This window comes from Platalea leucorodia (genome assembly GCF_965183815.1).
Source record: "Platalea leucorodia genome assembly, chromosome: 10".
Lineage (NCBI taxonomy): Eukaryota > Metazoa > Chordata > Aves > Pelecaniformes > Threskiornithidae > Platalea > Platalea leucorodia.
This window is the reverse complement of record NC_138832.1, coordinates 15,401,974-15,423,300: the sequence shown is the minus strand read 5'-3', so window position 1 is coordinate 15,423,300 and position 21,327 is coordinate 15,401,974. Positions and strand designations below refer to the sequence as shown.

The 21,327-nt window shown below is 38.3% G+C and overlaps 1 protein-coding gene across 5 annotated transcripts in view; it reads right to left on the bottom strand.

Moving 5' to 3' along the window:
• FMR1 (fragile X messenger ribonucleoprotein 1) overlaps positions 1-20,360 on the bottom strand; it is a 37,221-nt gene extending 16,861 nt beyond the window's left edge. For 3 of the 5 annotated variants that reach the window (XM_082323155.1, XM_082323154.1, XM_082323157.1), the window contains exons 1-9: positions 20,073-20,360; positions 11,592-11,644; positions 9,602-9,695; positions 8,494-8,565; positions 8,064-8,212; positions 6,853-6,946; positions 6,648-6,764; positions 1,773-1,943; positions 1,593-1,671 (exon numbers count right to left, since the gene is read on the bottom strand). In XM_082323155.1, coding sequence (XP_082179281.1) covers positions 1,593-1,671; positions 1,773-1,943; positions 6,648-6,764; positions 6,853-6,946; positions 8,064-8,212; positions 8,494-8,565; positions 9,602-9,695; positions 11,592-11,644; positions 20,073-20,123 — 880 coding nt within the window. In that variant the 5' untranslated portion in view covers positions 20,124-20,360. The remainder of the gene's footprint in view (positions 1-1,592; positions 1,672-1,772; positions 1,944-6,647; positions 6,765-6,852; positions 6,947-8,063; positions 8,213-8,493; positions 8,566-9,601; positions 9,696-11,591; positions 11,645-20,072) is intronic. The other 2 variants (XM_082323158.1, XM_082323156.1) reach the window with 1 other exon arrangement.
• Positions 20,361-21,327: the final 967 nt, after the last annotated feature.

Sequence of the window (21,327 nt, the reverse complement as noted above, 5' to 3'; positions counted from 1 at the left end):
AAAAGCTTCTTCTGAGTACTTTACTGCATTACACATCACTGGCAAATGCAGCAGCAGCTTACTAATAAATGTAAAAAAGCCTTGGTAGTGGTTTAAAAAAGTCAAGTAAACAAGAAAAAAGAAAAAGAAAGAACCTTACGCTGGTTGTCCCAATGAAATAAATATAATCTTTTTAAATATTTCTTTTTAGTTAGAACTCAGCAACATACATAAAAATCTTTAAAAATCATTAAGGACTGTATGCATATCTTTTTAACCTATGTTTCAGATTATAAATTTCCATACGGCCTTTAAATAGCAACACCTTGGGTGGGGTTCTTTTTGTTATTGTTGTTTTGGTTTTGCTTTGTTTGAAATTTTTTTAAGGGTAATTAAGTAGAAAAAGCCAGATGTTTGCATTTTCTTTAGATAAAAAAATTCAGCATATCAATACTGTAGTAAAAGGAAAAAAGCCTCTTGCCTTTTTAAAGCAAATTAGTTTTCTGGCGAATTATTAGAAATATAAAAAAGCAAGTTATCAAACATAGATTATTTTGGATAAAACATACGGTTCAGCCAATTTTATATTCTAAAGGATCCAGGCCAAGAAGCCAAGTAGAAATGAAAAACTGTCAAAACAGAAATAATTGCAAAGTTTTAAATAGAAAACAGAAACAAAGAAATTAAAACCTCAAGTTAAAATAATGATGGCAGCTTATCATTTTTACTTATCACCAGTAGAATTAGGAGGGACTGGGAAAGAGAAAACTACTATTTTTAAGTCAATTCCAGAGCTGAGATGCCACATTTGTACTTGTCCCATTGCAGAATTTCACACTGCTTCAACACCAGGTTTCATCCACTGCTTGATAAAGTATTTGCTTTTAGAGGTATGTTATCCCATATAGTATTTTTCCTCTTCTTTTCTTATCTACTGAATTAAGCCATGTTGCTTTGTAGCATCAAAAGATCATTAAAAGATTCCTCCCCAGCCCCGAAGGGTTGCATGCAGTCTTGAGGACTTTTTTCACGGTGTTTGATAATGGAAATCTGTTAGATTGTCTTTGGGGTATTTTCTTGATCATTGGGTACCTTAACTAGGCGTTCAGTTCATCCCACAGTGCTGCTTCTAAACCAACTGTCTTTCAGATATAAAGGGACAGGAAAAAAGACAAATACAAGTCAAAGAAATGATTCAAAATGGATTCAAAATGTACTAGGAAAATATGAGACTGCAGATTCATCTGTTGTGTAGCTGAAGTAATCTCTGGACATCTTTGGAGGAAGGCATTTAATTCTTTGGCTCAATCCAGAAGCTATTCTACTTTGTATTTAAACATCAGCACATTGCTTCTAGTTTAAGATATCCCTGAACTGCAAACCAGGAGGTAATTTCTTACAATGTACTGAAAGTAAACTTGTCCATAGAAATTCTGCATGGAGCTGGAAAACAGAACAAAAAAGCCCCAAACCCCAAAACTTTGTACGACCTAGAACCCTTTCACAAAGAGGACTTCTTCAAACTTTTACCCTGCCATCCTTCTAAAAGTAAAAAACGGTTCTCAGAAGGCATTTTTCCTCACTATCACAGCTAGCGCCCAGAATTGACATACCTACTAAATTTCTTGGGACTTGTATGACATCTTCAGCAAATTCAAGGTAACTTCTTGCCTTTTTCACTGCATCTTGATCCTAAAATAAACAGATGTATGAGAGAAACAAGATCTGTTTTCCCAGGTGTGGGTTTGGGTTGTTTTTGGTTTTTTTTTTAAACGTTAAAGAAGGGAACTTACCTCTCCATAAATATGGAATGTGCAAGTATCTTCATCAAGATCAATAGCAGTCACTCCAGGGACTTTTCTGGCTTGCTGAATATTAGCACCGTGAGTGCCAATGGCCAAACCCATTAGGTCTTCACGTACAACAAACTGTTCGTGAAATCGTGATGCAAGTTGTCTAGAACTCTGAAGAAAAAAAAACGTTAGCTTACTTTGATTTTTAGTACACTAGAGAGAGAAATCAATATAATTTTAGAGGAGATTCTTTAATCAGGTACTTAGCCTACATTTTATTTTAATCAATCTTTTTAATGCACTTATTTTCACTTCAAAAACACTGAAGAGTCTTCTTCAGAAGTCCTAATACCACCTTTTAAATATTACCATAAGGCTAGCCTCCAGTTGTGTTGACACCTCTATATTTTGAATTACCACAGAATATCTACAGCTATTAAGTGTTACTAGGTAAGACAGCATTTGTGTAGGTTAGTAAAATAGGAGCTGTGTTGGTTATTAAAGCAAACCCTACTATCTCTAAGGAAAAAAACTGCACCCATTTCAACAGGTAGGGGGAAACAGCAGTAACTCAATCACTGGACACAAAAATTATATAGAAAACAGAGTAACTCTATCTACTGCACTTAAAAAAATAAAATGAAGAATCCATGCCTATGCAAGACAACACAAAATTGCGCTATAACTGCAATATATTGCCTGAATTCAGAGAACAAGTATGTTACGAATTTCATCCAGGAATCACATTTCTACCAAGGCAGAAGGGTCAGTCTGAGAACTTGAGATTGTCACATGCTATCAAAATGGAATTCCTCGCTTCAGCAGGACAGTAACAATGAATAAAGAATATACTATTAAAATGACTTTCAATCACATGTTTGAGGCTCAGTTACTCTTGAATTAAACACCTGGTTACTGTTTTGCAACTCTCATCACCCTTGCATGCAACTGCTATGGTGTAACCAAACAATACAAAATGGCTTACAGAATCTTAATAAAGATCTCCTATATAACACACCAAGAAAGAAAAAGAAAAAACAACAAAAGATTAAGCAACTTTTGGATCTGGAAGAGGATTTTCAAAATAACTGAAAAAGTATCACTAGAAACCTGGATAAAACTTGCAAAAAATATACAAAATGAGGAAAAAACCCAAACTATAACTCCAACGACCATAGCAAACAATTTCCTAAAGCAGTCCTGATCTTCCAAGAGATCTATATTAGCCAGCTCTGATTTGATGCATAAGTATGCATACGCATGCCCACAAGTAAAATACAGTTTCAATATTTTCTTAATTGTGTAAAGCTTCCACCACACAGCCAGCACGCAGAAGAGAGCTGGGAACAGAGGGAAGCTTTTGAGAAATATCTTGTAGCGCACCATGGAGTTGGATGGTGCTGAAAATACTCAAACATGCAGGAACCCTAGATTTCGTCAACACCCATACAATCCTGCACTGATATGAACAGCCTCTGTCAATCCCAGGTGGCTTAGATTATTAGCGTGAACAGACCTCATGAGTGCAAGGAAAAACTCTTTAGGAAATGCTGAATTGCATGCAGTTCAGAACCTGTCAAGCAAGTGGGAAAAAAAGATAAGTGGACACATTTTTTTAAAAAACAAAACCACATGTTTAAAAAGACTAAAACAATGACTAATAAGTTTCTCCTACACAGCCTCTTCATACTTTCAGAAAACAGTTAGTTTTCTTATAGGATGCTTGTGCTATGTGAAGCAGGAAGATCGCTAAGTTTGGTCACCCTGAGAACTAAAAGAAACATATAGAGAGAAATCAGTAAGATATAAACATACAGAACAAAACATATACTGTTTATGATAATGAAATTGTCATACAGTTAAAGAAAGTTATAGTACTTAAATCTACAGAGAAGAGCAAATATAAAATGTGTAAAGAAGTCATTATTTACCATAGTGAGTAAAATCCGTATATAAATATGCGGACACTATCTACAAGCATCTTAGCAGAACAGAACACAGGAAAGTAACAATAGTTTAAAGGCATTGAGGGAAGATAATTTCTAACTCTGATAATCTATTAAGTAAAATGGAAAGAGTCTTTTGCAAGCTGTATATTATCTTTTCAGAGCCAAGATATATAATCCTATATGCTTCCGCATCGCAATCAAAGCTGTAACTATTGTGAAGACATATACAAGCACACTTTAAATTAGCAGTTTAACATCAGCAACATGAAACCCTACAGAGCTCGAGGAAACATCAAGAAAGCGCGCACAGTAAGCCCTACTCTGTCCCAGCTAAACTGCTACTGTTATCTGACCTGCTCCTGCTTAAAGCTGTTGATAAATAGCCTGTGCTAAATCAGTCACAGAGAATTGGCTACAGTAGATAGTGGTGTAAGTATCCAAGTGTCATGAAATACTTCATATACTCAGGAATTCTATCAAGCATTTTATTAACTAGATTACAGACAACTCAGAAAGCAAACATTATTTTAAATACTAACAGATCTACATTCTAACAGATAATTCAAAAGCTGATTTACTAGTTGACATCTGTCATAGACTGCCACATGAGAACAGAGAACAGGATGTTCAAGTCAATGATCAGTTGTTAACACAACTATCTACAATACATAGAAAAAGGTGAAGCTACATCATCACTGGGGACTTTGGCTATGACAGTCAAACTGTAGTTATATTGCTTGTACTAAAATATCATTAGCTTTTCTGTAAATTATGTATTACGAGATGTATTTTATTTAAACATAATCCTGTATTCTACTTCCCTCCAAAAAAATTAGTAAGAAACAACTATGCAAATAATGCATTAATCCCTACTCAGAGGCCATGACTGAATTGCATTTAGACAGAATAAAGTACAAACCACAGTGCAAAAGTACACTTGTAAATTCAGGCTTTTTAGTATGTCAAAATAACCACTAAGCCACACCTACCGGGAAAGAATGCAAACAAAAAATAATTGGTTATTTTATCTGATGCTCTAAAAGCCATGTTTGAGAAGTAGAGCCATGCAAGTCAAGAAGCTAATATGCAGAAAAGAAAGAAGGTACAAGATACAACAAATGGAAAGAAAAACCAACCAAAAAGAAGCTGGTCTAGTGATTATGGCTCAGAAAGCAGGAAAGGTAAAACTGCTAGAAGAAACCAAGTGGCAGGCATTTAAAGTTCAGAGAGTATAAGACACAGCAAAGAGTTTATTTGATGGAAACAATGAACTATTATTAATAATGCAGTAAAGCCCAAAATGTTCACTAAATATTTCTTCTGTAGATGGACACGTGCAGTCTGTTTGTACGTCAGTGTCTCAACAGCAATCATAAGTATGATTTTTACTATCTGAAGCTTTTCTTTTCAGGTTTGGTTGAAATTGATTTTATGTTTAAGTACAGGCAACACAAATGCCAACATGAAAAATACCAGCCAAGTTTTGTCATGCAAATTATAACCATATATATTTATCTCGCAACCACTGTCACTTAAGTAGTGCTCAGGTGGAAACTAAAGCCCAATAATAGTTTTCTAGTGAGAACCACATCAAGTTCTCAAGTCCTTCACAGCAGCAAAAAGGTTCAGCCTTACAATGACAGCAAGAATCCAAGATTAGTTTGGGAAGGGAATCAATGACAACAGCTGTTGGTGCATGCATTTGTGGGGGCACGTAAAGAGAATTAGCTCTAAAGAGGCTGTTGTTCTTCCCACCTCCAAAATAATACTTTGCACTTCAAGAGGTAAACTGCCCACACAATTGTCAGTTCTGGAGGAAGACAGAGAATAGACTACTGAAGAGCTACAGTGGGGTGTTCAAGAAGGAACACCAATGAGAAGAAACTGATCCTTTCTTGGTCTTGAGAAAATCAAGACCCAAACAAACTTGGGTTACAGCTCTGAAATAGAGAAATCAAGACACTACAAAGAGAACAACAGAAGAGAGAACTTCTTGCAATAGTGAGCATACCTACTGGATACAAGAGGCCTGAACTACTACACAACATCCCACTTCAAGCTCAAACCAAATAGATGTAACCCTTGGGGTGGGGGAGAACGAAACCCGTCTCTAAAGTAACAGAGCTGGTATACACCCATGTAAAACTGAATTACAATAGTTCAAGTGGTACTTCTAGTTCTTGACAGTGAATCTAAAAAGAAGTTTTCAGAAATGTTGCTATTTTTTCTGATTTGTAGATAGGAGAAAAGCCATGAAGACGTGTTAATTCTACTGTATAAAGATCCCCTTATTTCCTAGCCTACTCTTTTTCCCTTTTTTTTTTTTTTTTTTCCTCCCATGGACAAGTATGAGTCAAGCTTCTTGCCAGTCAACACCCACTCTCCAGTCACAGGAATATCAGAAGCTGTATCTGCTGAAAGATGATTTCCTAACATTTTATCTATAGACAAACCCATTCCTTCGTACATCCTACCAACATCAGTCTCACCCCCTCCATCTCGTTTTCACTGTGTTGTTTGCAAGATCCAGTTCTAGTCCATCTCAGTATCATGTCATAGTCACTCCCATCTATTTTTAAAAACAGTAATTCAAAGCTATTGAATATGTGGCACTATTCATGCAACAGTGGCTAGTTATTTTATGCTTCAAACTATGAAAGAAATATATATGTATGTGTGTGTGTATATATATATATATTTGTATTTAATCCCACACAAAATCCTGCTGAATAAAATGGGATTGGATAAAAATGAGTCTTTGCAAGAACAGGCCCTTTAACTGTAAAATTCTTTGTTAGGTTATATCTGCCTCTTTTTAACACCAGTAATAATTACTTTCACACCAATGCAAGTCCTACCAGCTAACAAATGCACAAGTATTTTTTTTTTTAAACTCAAATTACTTCAGGGAAAACAAACAACATACCTCCAGCTGTTTGCTAGCTTCTTCGTTTCTCAGAATCAGGGATAACTTGGTACGAAGACTTCGAAAGTGCATATCAATCAGCATATTTGCCCGCTTCGTTGTTACATCATTGATTGACTAAATTATTAATAAAGAAAACAGTGGTTTACACACGAACTTTTGAAACAAACCACTGGCAATGGTATGGTTAGATGTTTGTACTTACCAAAATAATAAGCTGGTGGTTTTCAGAATCATATGTTACAGAAAAAGCTCCAACGGCCTTTTTGAAGTCCTTATGTGCAGATTCTTTGGCACACCTAGGAATAAACGTGCTACAAAGTTAAAAATTATGAACTGCTCATTTATCGTTCACAGCATAAAGATTAATTTCTTAATACAAAGAATCTAAATAAATATATCCAACTTCTCCCTTTTAATGCAGGTGTTATTTTATTCTGTGGTTACCATTTATTTTTCTCATTTTTCTTTCATTTGTTTTCACATGAGTAGAATTAGAAATATTTCAGAAATTTTCTGTATGTACATCTATGAAATGACAAACCAGTTAAGTAAAACTACATTAAAAAGCTATAATCGTTACAATCGGCAAGTCCAAAATTTCAAACACACCATGAACCAGTACGATGTGACTTCCCTGTCACCACTGCAGCATTCTAACGGCTGTACGTTCATCTCATGCTATATTCTGCTTCTCCAGGTTTATTCTGTCTACTCGCTACTTAATAAACTTGTGTACTGTAACATTAACTTCAGATATTCTTAGTTTAACCTGAATTTATAGCTTATTCCACATTGAGGCAATAACACGTACCTCAAAAAAGCAGAAAGTGATCTGAAGGTAAAAAAGAGGAGTCAGCATTAATCTGAGTTTGAGAGCTATATTTAACATGAGAACGTGTCTGTGTTCTAGGAGAAAACTAGCTGTTTCTGTATCATACTATGGGAAGTTTGATTATTGCACAACTATTCCCAAAGCCTTATGCCCTACAATAGAAGGCAGCGTTTTCTTTTGTCACTAAATATTTGTCACTAAAAATTGTCAGATACTCTATCAATGAAAGAGTGACCACTTGGAATTATCAAGAAAGTTGACAAAGACTGGATTCAGATTAACCCGTGCATAGGTTACTGAACAGCTGTCAGAATAAAAATGTTAATCTATGCTTAATCTATACTGCACACAAACCTTAAAACCTTGAAGGAAGTATTTCCTCCTCCAGGACTAAAATGCATTTCAAAAATCATCTTTTCTATTTCTGAAATACGAACATGTCCACATTTCTATTTTCTACATTCTTATATGAAAATTTTAAAAGTTAATTTAGAGCAGTAAAAAGCATTATTCCTTCTTGTCTCAGGCTCAAGAAGTTACCCACATTTTGAAACAAGTTATAAAGAAATGCTTGTACTTACATTTGCCTTAAATCTTCTGGAACTGCCAGTTTGATTTTATGAAAAGTATCTTTTGTTGCGGGTTTATTGGGGTTCACAGATCTCAAACGCTCAATTGTGACAATTTCGTTGTATGTAGCATCACAGGCTGCATATTCTATTACGTAGAACTGATATAAAAATAATAAAATCATCCAAGCCACACATTTTACGACAAGAGTGAGCATTACACTATTAAGTGAAAGGCACTTCTGTTAACTGTACAAGTCAAATTTGAACGTTTTGGGTTGAGGTTAATGGTAATTGCAACAGTCCTAATCAAGAAACTCATTGAAAATTAAGGGGGACAAGTTAAAAACACCGTGCACACCAATATAAAAGAACAACGTAAGAAAAATAAAGTGTAACTAAATATAAAAAAATATATATATGTATATATGCATATTCCTACCTCACCCTTTATCATTCTCACTTTAGCCAACCACCAACAGCAGGGTTCTTTTTCATTTGCCCTGGAATAAACCTAAACAAAATACATACATTATATATATGTAGCATTCTTAAATGACATCACAGAAGCTGACACTAAGTAATATGATCAGGAGCTCTGCTATAGGAACAAAATCCAGCAAAATATATTGGTACATAAAGTCTCTAAACACTGCATAGCAAGCGTGTAACAGCTGAAACGTCTATTGCAAATACAGGTAGGATATAAAATTATGGATATAAGATTGTACACATAAATAATATTGTACCAAATCTACTGGCATTAGTTGCTTCAGTCTTGCATACGGCCAGAAGAGAGATAATTCAGCCTTTTATACCCGTTAATATTTAATCAACAATATTTCTAATTGCCTGTAGGTCTGATGAGGTCCTACCAGGGGGTGGAAGGGAGAGGACACATATCTGCACTTCTTTAGCACATATATAATATTGGCCACATCCATACCAAAGAAGTTTTGCCATTTTCTGATCTTTCAAATCAAAATAATCACATGCAAGCAAAAGGTAAATCTTGAAAGTTCTCTTTTTTTAAAGTAATTATAAAAATCAATTTTATAATTTTATAAAGTAAAGAAGTTTTAGGAATGTGTTATATTAAAGCCAGTCTCTGTCTACGTATACGTAAGTAATTAGATATACACATATATTTTTATATTTTATGTACACACACATATAATGCAAATGATCTCATTCAGCTTTAAGTTTTGGTAATACAGACATTATTAACTTATAGTTGAAGAACTACAATCAAACATATATTTCTAGATTAATTCAGTCCTGATAAAGAACTGATCTGTAATCAAAGAAACATTGATCATGTCTGTAAATCAGCACTGAGGTCACGGTACGTGGAATTCCAAAACAGCCGTTTACAACTGTCAAAATCTCTTTTTGAGGACATGCTTGACATTGTGTTTTATGTAGTACTTGGAATCAAAAAAGGTGACAGCATATAACATGGAAGCAAGCTTTCCACAGGCTTGGCTGACGTTTTTCACCCTGAGTTCTCTCACTTCTCAAAACAAATGTTGTTAATGGAGCACACATACCTCTACTTCATCGCTTTCATTTATATCTTTATTATAACCTGCAGGTGGTGGAAACCTCACATCATGGAATGGTATTTGTCTCTCTGGTTGCCAGCTAGAAATAAAAATACAGTAAATGGCCTAAACATTTTCACCTTCTTTATAAATAGAAATCAGAAACGTTTTCAATCAATTAATTTTACATTTTTAAATTTTGTGGAGCTTTTGTGCATGTATGTATTAAAGGCAATGTGATCCAACATATATATAATAAGAAGAAACACACCTAAGTGACCATTAATCATCTTAAATCATGGGATCATAGAATGTCCTGAGTTAGAAGGACCCACAAGGATCATCGAGTCCAACTCCTGTCCCTGCACAGGACAACCCCCAAATTCACACCATATGTCTGAGGGCATTGTCCAAATGCTTCTTGAATGTTGTCAGGCTTGGTGCCATGACTGCCTCCCGCGGGAGCCTGTTCCAGTGCTCCACCACCCTCTGCGTGAAGAACCTTTTCCTAATGTCCAACCTAAACCTCCCCTGGCATATCTTCCTGCCTTTCCCTTGGGTCCTATCATGGGTCGTCAGGGAGAAGAGATCAGTACCTGCCCCTCCTCTTCCCTCGTGAGGAAGCTGTAGACCACGATGAGGTCTCCCCTCAGTCTCCTCTTCTCCAGGCTGAACAGACCAAGTGACTTCAGCCGCTCCTCGTACGGCTTCCCGTCTAAACCCTTCCCCATCTTTGTGGCTCTCCTCTGGACACTCGCTAGTAGCTTCGTATCCTTTTTGTACTGTGGCGCCCAAAACTGCACACAGTACTCAAGATGAGGCCGCACCAGTGCGGAGCAGAGCGGGACAATCACCTCTCTCGACTGTCTAGCAATACAGTGCTTGATGCACTCCAGGACACGGTTGGCCCTGCTGGCTGCCAGGGCACACTGTTGGCTCATGTTCAACTTGCCGTCGACCAGAACCCCCAGATCCCTCTCCGTGGGGCTGCTCTCCAGCCTCTCGTTCCCCAGTCTGTCTGCACATCCAGGGTTACCATGTCCCAGGTGCAAAATCTGGCACTTGCCCTTGTTAAACTTCACGCAGTTGGTGATTGCCCAGCTCTCTCATTTCTCTAGATCTCTCTGCAGGGCCTCTCTGCAGAAATGAATCCCTGATGCTACCTGCACTGTTCTGAAATTTTCCAGCAGCAGTTTTTACTCTATTTACAGTTAAAGGTTTTAACCTCAACATTAGAAATACAGTTTAAAAAACATTACATAACACTTTTGGAAACTTCCTTCAAAACAAGCCTGTTTCTTCCTTTTCTTTGGTACTACTACAGATTATGAAAACTTGACCAGGATTCAGTCTGAACACAGTTTTAATTTTCAGTTTCTTTAACAGAGACTGGATACAAGGAGCATGACAAGAAAAGATAATTTTTGAAGAAACTAGAAAACAATTTCCAAAATACAACAGATGATGCCGTAACAAAGATTCACAGGAAAAAGTACATAGCAGCGTGGAAATGAAGGGAATGAAACCTGAACTAAATGGTATAATGGAAGGTTAACTTTTTATGCCCTTAAATGATGGAAAAGGAACATCATTTCATTTCTAGCTTAGAAAACCGGTATTTATCACTTTATTACAAAACTTATTTTATAGATACGTCATCTACTAAATCTAAAATAAGACATGAGAAAGAGGCAGACATGGTACCACTGCTGACTTATTCAAACATGGGTTGTCACCATGCAAATTCAATAACAACAAGCTTATCTTCCCAACAAAACCCATGTTACTATAGTTTTGCACTTAAAAATATTTAAACAATTAAAAGCATTTATACAGAAATGTCTCAACATACTAAATATCAAACATAATTCTAAAACATGCTACCAGCAAGCTTAGAGTATCTAAAATATACTACTCTATTAAGTTATATTTTGGTTAATCAAATGCAAGGCTGATACTCTATCATTTACAGGTATAACATCTGCAGTACACTTACTTGTTTTCAAATGCAACTGTTATAGAATCTTCATGTACATCCTTTACAAATGCCTGTGTAGAAAAAAGGTATAATTATGGTCTGCTTATAGATATTTGTAAAAATAATTTTGAACTCATACAACATCTTCCTTTCACAGATACTGATGAAACTCAAAATTTAAGTATACTTTGAAGTCAGCCTTTTTAATTTTGCAATAGACTTACGGAAAACAGGTACTGAAAGCTGATAATCTCCTTGGGTTCATGACTGCCAGAGTACTGATACACGGACAGAAAACCCAAGCTATACATGCATTCTTCCTACTTTTTAGAAGTAGTGTGAGAGGTTACTAACAAATGACAAGATCACTCTGATTAGTTTTATAACTAAAGTTTAAAATGTTTGGTTTTATAACAACATTTTGTGTATTTTGACAAGTGTAGAAATTAAGCCACGTCAATACTCCTAAGAAAAAAAAAAAAAATCCTGTCTCTTTTCTCTTTTACCTCAAGGTAGGTTTGAATATTGCACTAGCAAAACTCATCTATATCCATTTCAACACAGTTTTCCCCTTATTTACTTCATCATACTTAACTTCCGTAGCGTACAAATTTAAGATAAATGCCCTGCAGCCTTCCTTCAGTTTTCTTCTGGGAGATGGAAAGCAGTTGTGCTAAGTCTCGCATGCAACCACAAAGCAGAGTACAGAACCAAGATTCAGCACCAAGAGGGCTCTTCCTGCCTTATGCTACTCAACTGACTGACCTTTGATCAATTTTCAGCCTGAAGTCCGAATGTCTCCCCACCTACAGAACAGCAAGACCAATACTCAAAGAACTTTGGGATTTACCAATGAAAATATTTTTCATAGCCTGAAATGACAGAGGTCACAGGGCAACTAGGGATGAAAAGACTGGGTTTTTTTTTCGTTTGGTTGGTTGGTTCTTTCATTTTAAAAATATCTCTATGAACTTCTGGAACAGATAGACGTTGGTGAAGTGCTGAGTATTCCACTAGTATTTGTCCACATACAGTACATCCTTGCAAGGTAGGTAGATAAAAGCCAAAAGCAAGACTGAGTATGTAAGTTTGCTCTACCAATGAAGATCCATCTTAGTGGATCAAAAAAATTCTCAGTAAATTGAAAATAATTTAGCAGTAACTAGCGCTTCTGAAGAAGAGTTAGTTAATGAACTGTGGAACATTTTATTCTCCTCGCATTTCAAGCTTCCAAGACATGAACAGCTCTTATCTCTTACAAGAAGTTAAGAGTTTCTTCCTCATATGCAATCTAAATGGTTTTAAAAAATTATTCTGATTTCTTCCTTTATAAAGTATCCCAAAGTATTTCCTGAGTTGCAGCAGTATCTCACTATCAAACAAGAACAATACCTGAGAACTGATACAGAGCTCCAAGAACTGGTTATACTAAAATTAAGCAGTACATGCACACAAGTGTCATTACTCAGAGACATTCAGTACAAGAAAGAAGTGCAATGCTAGTTAATAATCTGAAAATAACTAATGCCACCTTGAATAGAAGCCAAAGCAAAGCCACAATGACAACCGCAAAAAATGGTTTTACACCTTGCTCACCTCTCAATATTGTAAGAATAAGGTTACCGGAAAGTTTACTTAAAACAGTCTCTAATAGTATTTACTTAATTACTTATTTCAAAATTCCAAGATATTCCTTCCAAGTGGATTACAAGCATAGTTGATATTTTTTAATGACATGATACAAAACAGATTTAAGACCACAGCACAGGATCATGTTGAAAGTAGTACAGAAATGCTATTTACATAAAGAAGCAACAGAACTCCCAGTTGATCATTACGGGTACTGAACATTTATCTAATGCTTCATATTGCTGCGTCTTCTGTAAGAAAATTCCAGAACTGGATACGCACTTGACAAATACTATGGTAGTCCTGACTCATTTTGCAACATTACACACATCAGCTTCAAAGGCTGCATCCACATTTCTTCTGATGTTTATCATGTGCAGCTCTGAAGCACCTATTCTTATAGATGTAGCAGAAATGGATGCCTTTAATACCTGAAAAATACTGTAATCGCTACCAAGTATTTGGTATAACTCCTTCATGCCACAGACTGGAAAAGGGATAGGACTTAGTATTATTAGTAACACTTGAGTAGGCAAAGGCAGAGATTATTTTAGAAAGCAACTCCAACAGAAATGACACGAAGAACACAATAGCCTTGAGGAAAACAGGTAAGAGTAACACAAGACAATGCCCTGAGAAAGAATTTGTTGATATTTAATTTTCTCGTATTCATAAAATAGCAAAAAAATCACTTCTCCTGCTATGAAAGACACTTTTGGAAAAGAAGTCATCCCCTCTATGGTGACAAAAACACCAGAAGACGCTCTAAATAGCACTCTAAAACTTACAGGAAACGACAGAAAAATACACAAGACAGCAGCAAAGCGCAAGACTACATCTCATATTCAGATCTGATAGCTCATAACATCCAAGTCATCTTGAGTAGAATCCTAGTGACTACAGCAACATACGTAACTACTGGCAATAACGCTAAAACCTACCGTTAATAAGTAAACCAGATGGTGACACAAATGTAAGTTATAAAGTTGAAGACTAGCCTAAGACCTTTAAACAGCTCAGTACTTATGTTATCTGGAAAAAGTAAAACTGGGGGCACACAGCTAGTTGAAAGACTATTGAACTATAATGAAAGTTATAAAACTGACATAATTTCTTTATCTTATACCAAGTTCAGAAGACTCGAGCACAGAAACAGGTAGAATACCTGGTTTTCACTCCAGACTGGCCAAAAAAGTTGATGTTGTAACACTGTTGTTTGCCTTTTAATTTCTAGCCTTGCAAAATTACAAAAATTCATTGTAATGAGTTTTTAATCAATTACAAAATTAATGATGCCTTACCAAATACCTGATTTCAAATATGCAATATATGCAACACTTCTGCCTGCCTTAATGTGAGATTTATGCTTAAAAAACAATTAGCCAGACAAAATATATTAATAGCCTAAATATTTGGTTGTCTAATCCCATCTACCCATAGAAAGGTGGTTTTCCTTGTTCTTTAGTTTCTTGTGACACAGAAAAATGTCGGAGATACTTGATCACATCAGTTTTTCATAGTCTGTATCATAGCATTATGTCAATTTTTCTCTGGTATAAATATTTAAACAGATCTGTAGTAAGTAAAATGTATTTGGACTCTACAGCTCTATATATTTGTACACTTCTAAGTACAAATAGAAATGTTTTGAAACATTTCTAAGTTTTCATAAAAAAAATTAATACTTAACCATTAATGCCTTTGGAAAACCAAAATTAAAGGTTATCAGAACTGTTTGATTTTCTTTATTTTGTGACATGTGTAAAGTTATATACAATGCTGAAAAGAAATGAGACCTTTAACACCATAAGTCAAATTCAGAGACACAGGACAAGCCAGCCCCAGATGTCAGTAAAGGCAGAGAAGAGGTACTGATTTCACACCAAGTATTATGACAAGTGCAATAAGCATTCATCAGTCTTTTTTTTTTTAAATAAAGAGTGTAAGTTGGGCATAGAAATTAAAATATAAAAGTGCATCTATGTGAGTTTGAAATGCACACCCAAGAAGGGACAGAACATTGGCTATGATGACTGTGAACACATAGATGAAAAGCATTAAAAATATAAAAGTGCACCTATGTGAGTTTGAAATGCACACCCAAGAAGGCACAGAACATTGGCTATGATGACTGTAAACACACAGATGAATAGCATTAGACATAGTGAAACTAGATGGAAATAAAATGAGGGAACAGGACAGCGAAAGACTACAGCAGCTGGGAAATCACTGTCACTAATATCAGAGATATCAAATAAGTGTACACAAAATGAAATCAGAACCAGTGAAAAAGGTTTGCTTTTACTTCTGTGAACAGAAGCACATTTTACAATGGCTAAGGTTGATTCTTCTTCTCTAATGTGGAAAAAAAAAAATCAAATGTGCTAAGTTTTCTACACTATATTTGACTTTCAGTCACATAAACCATTAACATTTCTCTCCATGCTTCAGACATAATTAAGTTAAAAAGTTTACAATCCAACATTGGTCAAGGCATTTCTCAAACACATGAGCATTCACGTTCTAAGAAGGATTATATGCTGAAGATATGGTCTAAATTGTACAAATTATTTGATATAAAATAAGAATTATTGGAAACACCAGTATATGTTATTTTTGTGCTAAATGGAATGACAGACACTTCAAAGGAACAAATAAAGGCTCCAGCTGCCATGAAGTTTTGTTGCCTTTTTTAAAGTCTGCTCACATCATCAGATGTGAGCAATGTCAACCATTTTAATAAATGAGGATAATTAACTGTAAGGAGTGAAAATAGGGAAAATACACTTTTTAAGATTTAAAAAATGCTATGTTGATACAAACGTGCATCTACTGTCTGCATAACAGCTCTGTAACATTTCATACCTGTTGGAAGGAGAAAGTCATAAGGGAACTCACATGGCTAATCAAATCTGAGAAAGGCAGGCCATACAAAGAAACAGAATAGGGAAAGAATAGTCACAGAAATGGTAACCAAATGAGGGATAAGGGTACAGGCTATCATCCTTAAAAGGACTGAGTAGACAGGCTTGTGAACATACAAAGAGACTGGAGATAATTGCTGAAGGTATGTCTGTGTGGAACAGTGAAAGAAAAAAAAAAATTGATATGGACTGCAACAGGAGGCCAAGGGAACAGTTGTTAATAGCGAGACCTGAAGTAGTAAAGAACTAAAAAATGAATGATTTTGTCAATTGTAGCTTCAACAAAAAAATGTGAAGTACCTATAAAAGCAAGGAAACAATGGCAAAGCACTGAAACTACGGGGATAAAAAGTGGAAGGTTTTTAACAAGGTTATAGAGCAAGAAGTAGCAAAAATTGGTTACAGACGACATACAGATGTTAACAGCAAACATCATTCCAAAATGATATGCCTCATAAATAGGATGCTTTCCATTTTTAGCAGAGGATACATGAGAGAATCACTCCCAAACTGGAAAAGAAAAATCAATTCCATGCTGGAAAGGCATCCAGCATGTCCCCTTTTAGAGGGAAATAATATCTAAAGCTAGTCCCAGAAAGATTAGACAAAGGACTGTCTATTAGTCCTCTGAGAATGAGATAAGAACTTCAAAACCCAATTTGCTACACCTGTACAAGAGAAGACGTGAAAAGATATGCCCTAATAGCACACATCTTCAAGAGTCAGTTACTTAGCTGTGAGCTGTAAAAAGGCAGTTCCCTCTCCTTAGGGCTCACAGTCCTGGTGGTTTGTTGGACCAGTCGTCTTAAAATAAATAAGGGAATCTAGTCTTTTCTTTCCAAGGATTCTGGGCCCAGCAACATACCAAGTCATGACTAAGCATCTCTAGGTACTAGATTGTCAGTTATCCCTGAATCATGCTCACTGATTGCACTGCACTTTCTGTGGAATAACTCATCTTAGCCAAGGAAAAAAAAAAATTCATGAAAGTACAAAGCATTCACCAAGCAATATTTTAATTCCATTCAGAAAGAACTAGTCTCCACTACAGCGATCACACCAACACACTCCAGTGTTGACTGTGACACATAGTGCACCTGAACAGTATGAAATTTTAATTCAAATCTTCCATTTGAGTATGAATGCATCCTCAAACCATCTCCTATGTTTTCTGTGGAACATGATCCCTCTAGATGTATCTCAGAATGCATTCTGGATCGAGTCCCACAGGTAATACAAGCAGAGAAAAGACTGGTTTATTACTCTCAGTAGGGCTTAGGTGACAATTAGGCACCAGCTTTGTACTGTCGAGGTCAAGATGCTGCTGGGTACACTCAAAAATGAAACTAAGTGCTTAGGGACTTGAATTTATAAGGTCCTCAAAGAGAGCTACAAGGAGGATACAAAAACCTGAAGTGGCAATTAGGTGTCTACTTGTGCCACTTAGTCCCTTCAAGACTCTAGCAGCCTCATATTCCTCCCCTCCATGTCTTAATATCAAGATAGAGGTGTATTTTTCCAAAACATTTATGCATTCTGATGAAGATCTTCAGAATGATTCAAAGCCAAAGAAATTATCACGTTATCAGTAAACCATGAGATTGAATAAAAGAATTGTTTTGCTTTTGATTTGTTTGTAGTGTTACATTTCTCAAGAAGCTGCTTAAAGAAACTTTTTAAATGAAAAAAATAAAATCATCTTGCAATTAAATCCACACTTGACATCATCACACACTTCTTGTTATGCTGGGTCAACCAATTCCTTTTATAATCAAATTCCCCATCTGCAAGATGGGCATAAAAATCACAAGAAAGCATTTAGATAAATTACTTAATAACAGAGTGATACTCAGACATTATGATGAAAGAAAAAATTGTACCTAAAATTCAAGTAATTCAGGCTAGAGGAAAATCGCTGATTTACACTGAACATTATTGAATGAGGGTGGGTTGTTGTTTTTTTTTTTTTTTTTTTTTTTTTTTTTAAACTTTTTTTAGTTAAAAAAAAAAAGTTGCTGTATTTATCTTAAGTGTGATGCTCCACCTAACACAGGTGAAGACCGATAAATCTGTGTGCCCCGTTTGTCCCCTAGATAATTTAACCAAGTCCTCTTGGTTAGAGATTAAGAGACAAAAACATTCCTATGTTTAAATTTCTAAAAGTTAAAAGCGAAACATAATATGCAACTTGGAGGCAATGCCCGTGTTATAACTTGGATACACTAAATCATGTTTAATGAATAAGCTCCCATGAACATATGTTGAAATTAAATTTTCACCTAAACTACAACCAGAAATGTCGGTATGTTATGGACAAAAGGGGTACAGGACCCCACAGTGTCAAAACTGAATGTAACCGAAAGAAAAGTTACAGAAGCTTTTAATTCTCCCAGGTTTCTCTGATAATATTTGTCACTAAAGAATGCACAATATCATTTTTATCATCATTTATTTTGCATGACTGTGTAAACACTCTCATATAGTCTGATAAAAGCCTCATTAAAAGTTCTCTCATGCAACATATTTATGCCTCCTGCTTCTTTCTGAGCAAATACTATATCTTCAAAAATGTAAAACTGATTTTTGAAAGTGCTAAATAATTTAATTCCAGGAAAAAATGTACAGATATAGGACTTTGGTTACAACACTGCAAACCCACAGGATGCTTATTTACCATATTTACAGACTTGTTTCATACATTTTTTTTTAATATTATTTTCAGAATAAGAGACTAGCACATGTATTTTAAAAATATGCTTTGAAGAGGTCTTTTTTTGTTAGAAACACTCAGAGATATTGGAACTGTATCATTTGGATACCAACCTGCCCTACCACACTAACATCAGAGTGTGAAATTCTACCTGTTCCTTCATTGCTAACATAAATATTGGATGCTGCACAATAACTAGGCCCAATTTTTAAAGTACTAGGAGCATTTAAATGATGGTAAACTTGCAGAACACATTCCATGACTGTTTCTGGTATGTTGATAACATGTCAATGATAGTAGGCCCAAACCCACTGTGTCCAAATTATTTTTGTGTGAATAGGGTAAACCCACAAATTATACCCTATTAATATGCGGTTTAATACACCCCAACTCATGCAAAGCCACAGCAATACTACACAGTATTAATAAAAATATTAAGTATTCAGCATATATGTTCAAGGCTCAGTGATGGCTTTATTCAGCACAAGGCCGTGGAAACAAACATGGAATGCCATTAAGTAGTTTCAGTAAGAAGCACGTTTGATAATTAAATGTATTTAGCAACTCAGCACATATATTTGGTCAAGCAATGCTCTCTTTAATATCAGTAGGCAGTGTCCCCTGCCATAGCATTAAGAGCAGGAATCCACGACAGCATTTTGTCATGAACGTGTATTTAACAAGGGCTCCCCCTCCTCCCCCGCCTTAAACGCCGTGCTCTAGCAGCGCAGCTCTCCTGGAAACCTAGAGAGCGAGAAAGACTTTCCTTAAGTAGCGACAAAAGCTTAGGATTTAGCAATTAATGCCCCATCCCCAGCCCTGATCCTCGCTTCGGCGCCAAGGAGAAGGTGGCCCAGTGCTCTCCTCGCCTCCTCTCACACACCGGCAGGGCGAGGGCCTCCCCTTCCCACAATAGGGGGAAGGCCCAAGGCCTCCTCGGACGCCGGGGCCCTCTCTCCCTCCTCATCAGGCCTCGAGCTCCCTCAGCCCCGGGGCGGCGGCGGCCCCCGGCTCCTCTCACCCCAGAGGCCCGGCTCCCTCTCCCCAGACACCGAGAGGGCCCCGCCGAGGCCCCCACCCCTGCCCCACTCCTCCTCCTCCTCTCCTCCCTGCCCCGGGGCCCCCGCTTTCCCTCAGAGCGGGGAGGAGGAGGAGCCGCCGCCGCCTCCTCCTCCCGTCCCAGGCCCCACTCCCTCCCCTGAGGCCCAGCCCGATCCAGCCGCGAGCACCCGGTACCTTGTAGAAGGCCCCGTTGGAGCCCCGCACCTCCACCACCAGCTCCTCCATGTTGTGCCGCGGCGGCTCGGTGCCGGAGACCCAGGCCCGGCGGCGGCGCCTCCTCCCTTCCCTTCCCTTTCTCTCTCTGCCGGCGCAGGAGGGGGAAGAGGAGGAGGAGGAGGGGTGTGTGTGCCGGGGCGGGGGAGGGGAAGGGGAATCTCGGTTCACGCCGAGCCCGAGGGGGTGGGGCCGCGGGGGGGCACTGCGGGGGGCGCTGCGGGGACGCTCCGCGCCGCCGCTCCTCGCCCTCGGCCGCCCGGAAATGAAAGCGAAACGGTCACCGCCGGGCGGCGCGCGCGGGGGGGGGAGGGGGAGCTCCCGTTTCGAATGTAAACGCTAAATCCGCGTCACGTGACGGGCCGCGGCGGGGCGGGGAGCTGGCCCCAGCCAGCACGCGCCGCTCGCCCACCGCCTAACGGCCGGCCCGCGCGCGCGCAGCCGCAGCCACAGGGCGACCGAACCCGGCAGTGGTGACGGAGATCCCGCCTCCCCTCCCGGCGCGCGCCCGAGTGACTGCCCCGCTGGCCAATCAGATGGCGCGCTGCACGGCGCGTCCTGACCGGAGTTGGGCGGGGCGCTCGGCCTGCTCCGCCAGGCCCGGGGGGGGGCGGGGCCCCCGTGTCTCCAGGGCGGCCTGGGCTGAGGGAGGGGCGGGGGGCAGTGCCGGGGCCCCCGGCGTGGGCAAACGGGGCCGAGCAAGCGCTCTTGGGAGCGGTGATGGTGCAGGGCCCCAGGGAGAGGCGATGGGAATGATGGGGCCGAGAGAGCGTGGGGGCTGCTGGGATGGGGATGGGGGGGAAGGAGGAGGAGGAGGCCCGGGCCTGTGGGGACTGGGCTCAAGCCCCTGAGGGAGGCTGCGGGAGATGGCTGCCAAGGCAGGGGAGGTAGGCTCAGCTACGCAGTCGTCTCTGCCTCACTGGTTATGGTCAAGAGTGCAGAATAAAATACGAATCCTTGAGGCAGTTTTTAATGAGTTCGGCACTAAGGAATGGTCTGGCTGTTGGGGTTGTGCTGGAGACCTAAACACCTCACAGGGGGTGCAATACAAGATGAACAAACCAGTCGGCCTGGAAGGCTGATGTGCTAGTAGTCCCTCTATCTCTCCATGTGGGAGTTAAGCTTTGTTCAACAAACCAGCAAGTTCACCATGTAACACCATTATTTTAGCTACATTTAAACACTCACAGACATTTCAACTCCTGAACTTTTATTA